Here is a 10,347-nt window from a genome sequence, read left to right as displayed (position 1 = left end):
GTTGGCTTGGCTCCCGGTCCCCGGAACTGCGGTCATTCATTGCGTACGGCGCGCGTCGAATCTCAAGGCACAGCCCTTCCCAAATGCAGAATTTACAGGAATGGAACCGATATGCACTTTTCCCCTTAGTAGTAGCTATATAATTCTTTAGTTTATAAATTTTGTTATTGAGTAGTGCTATATGCGTAGCAGTGCATGCGGCGACAAAAAAAAGAAAATGAAATTAATAATGAAATTCTGTGAGGTTCAGAACCAACATCTTTTCACCCAGTTATTATTGTCCGCACCGAGCAGGCACGCCCTCGAAATCTTTTTCCAGATGGGAGAGAATAAACCTTTTTTTTAAAAAATATAGCTGGGTCCAACTCGTCGGCCTGACTAAAAAGAGACCCGCCGCCCGGGATAAAGATCGCCACTGACCAGTACAGCCAGCCAGACACACAGGTGGCTTTTCAAAGGTTTTAAAAAAAAGCAGTGCCAGAAATATCGAAGGGGGGAGACTGACTGGACCGCTGCAGGCCGTCGCCGTTCAACCACCACACACGCCCCAATCCACCCATCCAGTCCAGGGCGTGGACAAATAAAAGCAGGCAGGCAGGCGCGCGCGGACGGAGACGCGGCCACGCCCACGCACTTCCAGATGGGATGGCAAGCCTCACGCAGGCAGGCAGCCAGACACGCACACATCCCCGTCCATGCCATTTTTTAAATTCATTTAGGCCTTGTTCGTTTCCATCGGATTGCACCCGGAATAATTCCAGCTAATCAAAGTTTATATAAATTAGAGAACCAATCCGGTCAGGAATCGTTCCGACCCACCAATCCGATAGAAACGAACAAGGCCTTACAAGGTTTCAAAATATCAGAAATCACTCATAGGTAACGGAAATATAACTGCAACTTGGGCCGGTCTGTATTCAATTGAATCTATACGCAGCCACACGTTCAGGTTTGAAGAATTATACTCAACAAGCACTGCCGTCACCTACCAGCAAAGGCACAAAAGCAGGCGAGAGAAAATAGGCAACCGAACAAAAATGCACTTCTGAGGTCTGACGCCAGCGGGGCGAGAGTGCTGGCTGGAAGCCTGGAACACGAGACTCGACTACTCGAGCGGTCGTCCATGGTATGGTGCCTGCTCTGGTTATTCGCATCAACGGGCCGCCACGGGAGCGTGTGGACAATACCTCTGGCACCCGACGAAACTCTCAAACTACACCGCCCGCCCGCCAGCTCCGGGAGGTACCTGAGCTGATAACTATAGACCTCGATGCACCACCGCACTGGCGACCAAACCAAAACCGCCCGAGCAAACTTTTTTCCGGAAACCCCCCTGCGAGAAACGTCGTCCGCAGAGCCGCCCACCGCGTGCAACGCTATATAAGGTGGCCCCGAACTCGGCGACGCTGCGCACAACACCTCGCTTTTTGTACTCTTCCGTCTTTGCCCTCGCGTTAACGCGCTCGTCTCGCCTGGCCTAGCTAGCTGCCTGCCTTGGCTTGCTTGCTACGTCGTGTACTATACACAGCGAGAGGAAGGAGGAGCAAGAAAAGAAAGAAAAGAGAGAGAGTCGCTTCCTTTCCTCCAACTTATTCCATGGAGACCTCTTCTCACAAGCGGGCGCGGGAGGCGGTCGACCTCGCCGCCGCCGCCGGAGAGGCCGTGTGGCCGGAGGCCGACGCCAAGAGGCTGCGGCCGCAGGACCTGCTCGACATGCTCGACGACGACACCGAAGCGGCGGCCGCCGGCGACCTGGCGTCCGTCATGCGGAGCCTGGAGGAGGAGATAGCCAGCTTCGACGAGGCCGCGGAGGCGGCGCCGTCGCAGCAGCCGGAGCTGGGGTTCCTGCTCGAGGCCTCGGACGACGAGCTGGGGCTGCCGCCGGCGGGATCCGCCGCCGCCGCCTCTTCGGAGGAGGCCGGCCTCGCCGGCCCGCCGGAGCCCGCCGCCGCGCTCTACGGCCAGATCTGGGGCTTCGACGACGAGATCGACGGAGGCTTCGGTGGCTACTCGCCCGAGGCTGCCGCCGCGGCCGCCGCCGCCGCCGCGTGGGACGACGACGTCTTCGGCGCCGGCCTGTTCGCGTTCGGCGACGACGCGTGCGCGCCGTCGGATCTCGCGGCGCTGCGCCACGAGTCCATGCCCGCCGTCTGATGACGCGTCCCCCGTGCGTGCGGCCGCACCCAGGGGATTAGCCCCTATCTTTTTTTCTCGTTTTTATTTTTACCTTTTGGCTAACCTGAATGTAAAGTTTCTTAGGAGGGTTAAAACAGAGCCGTGCAAAACTTGGGAAGATAAGATTTCAGATAGGCGGAAGGTTCTGGAAATGGCCTCCCTTTTTTTTGTTTGCCCTCGGAATCTACCTCTCGCTTAATAGAAAAAGAAAATAAGAGGAAGCGAGTACATACATAAAGCTATTAAAATAAAAATAATAAACAGTGAAGCAAAAGACAGATGCCGACAAGTTTTCAAAAAACAGATGGAGGTGGGCGATTATACTGAGAGGAAAAAAATAATGTTTTCATGAATTGTTATCTGGAAAAAATACTTGCAAGGATCCAGCACTCCAAATTGGAATTGGAAGAGTCCGCGAATTTTCGCAACCTTTTAGACGGGGAAGAATAATTCTGGCTGCTACGGTTGACCATGAGCAGGAAACTGTTTTACATTTGCCTGGGAACGAGATTAAGTTAAGGGCATGTACAGTGGTATTTAATGTGGGAGCTCTTAAGGTGTTTTAGGGGGTTATTTGCAAAAAAATCTTAGAGCCGTCTCTCCGTGAAGAGACGCCTCTGGCTCGTAAACCAAGTAACAACAGACGCCTCACTTCCCACTATACAAATTTGTCGTCTGTTCTATCGATCTGATGCTATATAAATACATTTAATTCTGTATTTATTAATAAACTACGTTTATAGACACTCCATTGTACAATATAGTCTCTTAGTTGTCTCCTGTGCTTGGAGAACCGTTTTGGTGTCTCTCCACTGTACATGCCCTAACAGGGAAAAGACCGTGAGCCACCGGCTCGCAGGACTAGCCGTTCGCCGTTGTTGTGAGGTAGTCGCTGCGCACACAGGAAACGTTGTCCGGGAACAGCTGTGGCGTGGAGCACTGCCGTGTGCCCGTGTCCCTACTCCTAAGTCTTAACTGAACCTGACGTTTCCTCATTTTCTTATCGTCAGTTTATTGGGAAGACTTTTACCAAGCTATAGTTCATTTCATGATGTCAGGGAAGTATTTTAAAGACTGAGTATGGTCTTGGCACCAAGATCATCTGCAAGAGGCTAGCTAAGGCTAGCTAAATGACTCGTCAAGCCAAATTTTGGTAAATCAACATCAAAATAAATCTCCAACAGACTAGCTATCTGACTTTCAAATTAGCTCTCTCACTAACCAAACTTGACTAGTCACCTAACTAGCCAAAATAGATAGATAGTATGTTGGAGTTAAATGCTATATAAAAAGTGTAGTCTTTATAAAAAGATAAATAGATATTCAAATATAGATTAAAAAATAAAGAGTATCTCTTGGAGGTGCTCTAATACCAGTTTTATGTTTCATCTATCATCTATGAAACAATTACTCCACACTCATTCTAGATAATAAAGTGTTTTACTGCATACCTATACATAATTTTATGTGTTGTTAAAAATATCTATTTATGCAGAAAAACCAGAACACTATATAATTAAGAATAAAGAATCAAATTTCCTATATTACAAACGCGGTTCGAAACGAGGCCAACCAGGACGTCCACGTCATCAGAAAAATGTGAACCGTTCGATTTCTAATCGACACTTCCTATGCACCGATGCAACAGTAGTATTGGCGGATTAAAAAAGGAAATAAAAAGCAACCGTCTACTCTATCCAGAAGAGTGTCGAGAGAATTCTGCTGCCCTTCGGGATACTTCTCCTTCCACCTCATCTCACTTTCTCTCCCAGATATGTTTCATCTTCCTTCGCTTTCCTCCTCTCTACATTGCTCTGGATGTATGCGTAGCGCCTGCTACATCACCGAAAAGGCATCGCAGACCTTCGATCGTATCAGACGGTGGAGAGTAACACCAGCTCAAAACCCTAGCCTCCAACTCATATACCTGCTGCTCGCCCCGACGCGCATCAACTTCCGCCGCCGCCCCTTCCTCTTCGTCGCTCGCCTCACGCCTACGCCACCACCTCTGCCATGGTGCATCTGCCGCCTCTCCTCTCCACGCACCTGCGGCCTAACCGTCTGTTGCTGACCGTTTTTGTTGTTCTCTTAGGCCCCGAAGAAGGATAAGGCCCCGCCGCCGTCGTCCAAGCCAGCCAAGTCCGGAGGCGGGAAGCAGCAAAAGAAGAAGTGGAGCAAGGGTAAGCAAAAGGAGAAGGTCAACAACGTTGTGCTCTTCGACCAGGCCACCTATGACAAGTTGCTCTCCGATGTGCCCAAGTACAAGCAGATCACCCCATCCGTCCTCTCCGAGCGTCTCAGGGTAATGTACACCGCCTTCTCAGCTTCACATGGAGGGAACTATATATCGATTTCTGACGATAGAGCCTCGATATGGTAGTTTTGGCCTGTATGTTTAGCATCTGGTGAATGAACTCGGCATGATTTCCCAAATGATATGATATTACCTCCGTTCTCAAATATTTGGCCTGTATGTATAGTAAATGGGTAGTGATATGTACTGTAGTCTCTTGTAGAATTAGAGCGTCAGTTTGTGCCTCTTATATTTTGCATGGATTGGTTTTTTTATGTTTTACATAGATTGGTTTATATTTGCATCATACAGGTCCCTAGTACTGAAAATGGTCCTATGGTTTAGCACCGAGTAGGGTCATTTTTAGATACCAAACCAAATTAAAGATAGAATGTATTGATTTATGATGTTACGTCAATGTTTTCGAGCAGATTTTATTTAAAAGAAATTTACACCGCTTTAGCTTCAAAAGTCGTATCTCACTTAATTGTGTTGATGGAATGATAGACCAATATGTGCCCCTTTGATGCCATGTGCATATATTTAGACAAGTGTCTGCAATAGTTGACTCTAAATTAATCTGAAGCGTGCACACATGTGGCTTGTGCAAAGCATGTGACTTCCCAGTGGACCCTTTAAAGAAGAGAGAGTAACTACGTAACTTACAATAGAATGCTCATTTAGATAAGCCAAATTGATCCTGATAAATTCTCCTTTTTTTGACATATTCCTGCCACACACACAGAAACTAAGGATGCCTTTAAGTTCTGCAGCGCACATGACTTCAGGGGAACTAAACACCCCTTCAGTTTCACCCTAGTGATTCGTTCTTTCTAACTAAAAATCATTTGTTTTTATTGGGAAACATGCTTGTGTGTTGCAATAGAACCAAATATATATTAGAACATATTCGGACTCTACAGGCGCGAGTTCTTTTTTAGCTTATGTATACTCATGAGTCCTGATCATATATAACTGACCTACAAGATCTCTTTAGGTATTTTAACCGGCCAAATGATCTTATGTCTTTCCTATGAATTAATACTACTCGAATTATCTTATTACCACCTCTTCTTCTTTTTTATTAAAGACATGAGAGCCGCAGTATTTTGTTTATTATTTAAAAAAACATCTCCTGAGTTGGAAAGCCGGATTTCTCTCACACGTGACCATTGATTTTATGCATTTCAGATTACAATAGTGTGGAATGTGCTCGATGTGAATTCTTTTTAATACCACAAAGTACATGCCGCTAGCTGCTGATAGGACTACTCCATTTATGTCAACTATAATTTTAAGCCACTCACTCCAATACAGGTTACTGTAATTTAGGTATTGGCTTAGTTCCAGTTCTAGGCAACATAGTAATTCCTATTTTTTCTTATAATGATGTGAATCTTAATGCTTTGACAATATGATATTAGAACAATCATTTTATTTCTAACATTTTTCATGACATGGTGTGTACTATGCAGGCAAGAGCAAGTCTATAATCTTTTTTTAACGCAGGCTACATCAGTGAGACATTGCAGCTCATACGAGTCTTGAAAGACGTCCTGATTCCGATGAAAGCTTGAGGTGATTTGGATATAAGCTTAGTTCCAATTCTGTGGGACATAGTAAATTCTATTTTTTTCTTATAATGATGTGAATCTTGATGGCTTGACACTATGGTTTTAGGACAATTATTTAATCCTAACCTTTATCATGACTTGATGTGTAATGTGCAGGCAAGAGGAGGTCTATAATCACTTCTAAAGTAGGCTACATCACTGAGACATTGCAGCCCATAATAGAAGAGGTACATGATCTCGATGTTATACTCATTATCTAAATTTGATTTGCAGGGGCATTAATAGTTGTACATTACTTACAAAATGTACATTCTGCATAATTTTGATGGTTTGTACAATACACCTTATTTACGGTTGTTCTTCTGTTTGTTTTTTGTTCAAATTGTAGGTGTATGAGGTTCAGCTGCTAATGGTCCTGTGATTTTGCATTTCTGCCATCATCATTATCATCATCCTTGGTCAATACAAATACCGTTCCAAGGGAGTCACATATGTTCACTGTAATTAATTAAAAACCCTATTTTTAAGGGCAGTAAATTAAATCAGTGAAATAATGAAGCACCAATCATCTTACTTTTTCTCGATACAATGTTAACTTCACTTGAAATATGACTTATTTACTTATTAATTTTATATGTTCATTCGCTATTTGGGATCGTGCAAACCCATCACCAAAAACTACGTGTTCTACTGAACACAGATATGCCTTTTCCATTGAAGACAATGCAATGTTGTTCTTTTCATCTTTTAATTTCCATTGAAACAATATAGTTTATCCGATAAACAAACTGTAGTCAGTTTTTTACCCCAATTTTTTTCAAGAAAATATACAACATAGTATTTAAACATGCCCCTTAACTGCATAAATAAATGAATGTACAAGTCAGCAGCCATATTCTATTTAACAACGTTTTTATGTCCATACACGGTAATCCGTATACACAAAAACATAATTTATTGCCACACATACTATATATGTGTTTTACATATCTACGAACTTATATCGGTTACACAGCCTCACACAAAGAGCGGGATCAAATCTAGGCTACTCAATCTCAGGTAAGAAGGATTTTCTTCCTCCCATTCTTGAATTGTCGTGATCCTACTTTCTTATACTAAGGGGATATTCTACGTTAATGTGCATTTTTTACTCATGGTGGTTGTTAATATTTTTTTCTAAGAACAAAAACCTTAAGTGACTACATGATGTTTTCTTAGTCCTAACTAATAAGTTGCGCAGTTGCTCTAGAATTCTACAAGCTTAGGTACAATAATATAAGTTGTTACCATATTATTATATTGCTAAGGATTCCTAACTGTTTTGATACTTCTGAGTATCTTGATTTGTTGTTTTCTTCAGGTGATCCATGATTAATTGATGGAGAATTTCTTGACAAGTTTGACATTGTTATACTTAGCATTGCATCTCTTAAAATGAAGTTGCATATTCTTCTCTGGAAATAGTTCTACTTTTTAATATGTCACTTCAGTAACTCTACAGAAAGTTTTCATGCTCATCATGCTTTTTTTCAGTTGTTTATTAATGAAAACTGCCGAAAGAGCAGCAAACACATTGTGTTTTATACTATAGACTGCGAGGATTCATGTGAAGTATTTATTGATTTATAGAAGCATAGTTATGTTAAGGTATGTTGCATACTTAAACGTGATTAACATTGATTTTTAATGTTCAGAGCTAGCACAAGGTATACCTTTATGACCTAAGTATTCCTGTGCAACCACTTGCAATTGAAGTATGTTCTGCCTATAATATATGTTCATTTTCTTCAAAACTATAAATGGACATATATGCAGTTAAAATGTTAAACTCATCAATGTTTCCCTTCCATATGTTTGCACTGAAAAAATGTGTCATAAAATGTGAGAAAACCATATGTTCAAAACTATAAATAGTTTACTGAACTATCTCTTATATTATGAAATGTGTATGTATATGTACAACTTGCTTGAAACAATATAATATTGTTACAACTTATAATACACCCTTTTATCTTACAACTACTTCAAACACTGGAACCTAGTTTCCTTTGCTTTGCTCTTATATGTTTATTTACTCTTAAACATATATACAATCATTATACATTATACTATGCTGCTAAACGGATCGGCACGCGCGCATGGACGCGCGCCATACACTAGTATTTTTTAGTCTATCAGCATAGCCCATGGTCATCTGTGATACAAACAGAACCTAAAAACTAGACATGGATTTTGAACGCCAACTGGGAGGAGTAATTTACGAACCCATTTAGCCCCGGTGGACTTATGTAGCAGATTTGCGTGACTAGTTTAGGAACTACATTTTCCTAGAACTTTCTATTGTTTTCTTCTTCTAAAAACAGTTAACTTTTCTTTTGGAAAATAGAAATACTTTTAAGAAAATTAAGTTTCTAAACTAGGCCTTAGTGTATTATCATGATCATGATGATGGACTAAGTTTTAGTCAAAAGTTATATAACTGAACAAATAGGGTTCGTTCCGGAGATCGGTCAGTGCACGACGCAAACGGGACATCTGATTTACGTGATATTGACTGCCTTTTCTACATATACACATATCGATATATTATGCGCGTCGAACACGTCTATAAGACGTGGCCTTTTTGTCTTCACTCGTGGCGGACGACGCGTTGGGAAAATGTATGGCAACTACGGGTCTTCTAGTCTTGTTAATCTTTGTGAATGTTTTTGTAAAGACGCCAGGAATCTCACGTTCGGTATTTCCTCCCCGATATATATGCTGCTGCACCTGATTCAGATTTTTTCAGAGAGGAAAAGGAGTCGATCTGAAACCGAAGCATCGTCACCAACCCGATAGGTCGGGTCCGACGAAACCAGGCAAAGACACATGCCGCGGGCCGTGGAGTCATTCCGAGCCCGTACAAAAGGTGGGCACGCCAGGGAACGAACGACTGGAGCCGGGGCAGCCCGTCGGTCTACGATCTACCACTACCACCCGTCCACCCCTTTTCCTTTCCTCTCGCTCAGACGAAACGGATCCAGTCCATCCAGTCCAGCGCACCGGATCGGATCGAACCGGACCGAACCGACCGGCGCATGTGGTCTGCTTGCCGGACCCACCCAAGTTGCCGCGGCGTGCACGGCCGATCCATCTCCACCCCGCAACGGGCGGCGGGCGGTGGTATGCGACTGCGCTGCTCAAGTAGCTGACGGGGATTCTATTTTCGTCATCGCCAAAGCTGGTTTCGGCCTTGCCGTCGTGGACGATCACGCCACCCAAATCATTCGATTCGCTGCACTGGTGCCGTTAGCTTGGATTGGAGCTGTACTCGGTGAGTCGGCGCAGCGCAGTAGCTGAGCAGCATGCACCGGCACCGTCGCCCGTCGGTTGGATTGGAAAGGTAGTTGCCATCGCCCATCGGGGCAGGGGGTAGGGGAGGTGATCACATGCGCCGCGGCGGCGGCGCACGACTGCCCGGGGCCTCTGCACGCTAGTAGCGGAGACAGAGAGGCGCTGCAACAGCAGACCAGAGGTGGCAATTAATTCGTGGCGAAAGGCATTTTAAAAGAAGGTGGTGGAGTTGGAGTGGGCACCCGCACCGCTGCACGGCCTGCCACTGCCAGCCTGCGAGATCTCGATGACACGCGTGGCCGGCCCGGGCAGGTGGAGCAGCAATTTGCATGCATGCTCCTCGCGCTCGGAACGGAAGGACGGTGGGTGTGTGGCGCACGATCGTGTTTGTTTGCCTGGCTGTGTCCGGTCCAGCCGGACCAGGAGGGATCGGGTAGAGGACGCAGGACGCCAAATCTAAAAACCGCAACAACTTCTTTTTTGTAAAAAGCCAATCTTATGTGGGCTTTTGTTTGTTCCATTGGATAGACCGTGGCCCAACTAACCTCGAAATGCCAAAGGTGGGGCGTTATTTCCTTGCCTCCAATTTTTACGTGGGCTTTTGTTTGTCTGATGGAACTCTACATTATTTTTTGAGCATCTTAACAATCTCAAAAAAAAAAATCAAAATTAGAAATTTGTACGACTCTTTGAGCACACAACTTTTATATACAAAAATTATCTTCATCTAAGGTTATATGAAAAAAAATTACCATATTTCTACGGTGATGCCTTGCCGCTGACACATGGATCCCTTTTATCATATTAATAAAAGTATCGAATGGATCTATATGCCATGTAGGAATGTAGGTATAACTGGTTGGGTAAACGTTCATTTGAATCTAGACGAAAACAGCCGCGACCTTAGAGGGCCAAATATTTATTTTCAAACTTTACATAGTCTGATGACATCTCTACAGAGCTTTAAGGATA

General features: G+C 44.1%; 1 protein-coding gene and 1 long non-coding RNA gene across 2 annotated transcripts; both read left to right on the top strand.

Moving 5' to 3' along the window:
- Nucleotides 1-1,422: 1,422 nt before the first annotated feature.
- LOC100278084 (uncharacterized) lies at nt 1,423-2,295 on the top strand. The gene has a single exon (NM_001151477.2). It carries the CDS (start codon nt 1,597-1,599, stop codon nt 2,152-2,154), a length of 558 nt encoding a protein of 185 aa, NP_001144949.1. The 5' UTR covers nt 1,423-1,596; the 3' UTR covers nt 2,155-2,295.
- A 1,590-nt stretch (nt 2,296-3,885) lies between these two features.
- On the top strand, nt 3,886-9,969 carry LOC103649848 (uncharacterized). The gene is made up of 5 exons (XR_563746.4): nt 3,886-4,191; nt 4,268-4,477; nt 5,944-6,046; nt 6,199-6,269; nt 6,431-9,969. It is a non-coding gene; the product is annotated as an uncharacterized lncRNA (long non-coding RNA).
- The last annotated feature ends 378 nt before the right edge of the window (nt 9,970-10,347 follow it).

Source organism: Zea mays, chromosome 3, assembly GCF_902167145.1.
Source record: "Zea mays cultivar B73 chromosome 3, Zm-B73-REFERENCE-NAM-5.0, whole genome shotgun sequence".
In the NCBI taxonomy this organism is placed as follows: Eukaryota; Viridiplantae; Streptophyta; class Magnoliopsida; order Poales; family Poaceae; genus Zea; species Zea mays.
This window is presented reverse-complemented; position numbering and strand designations above follow the sequence as displayed.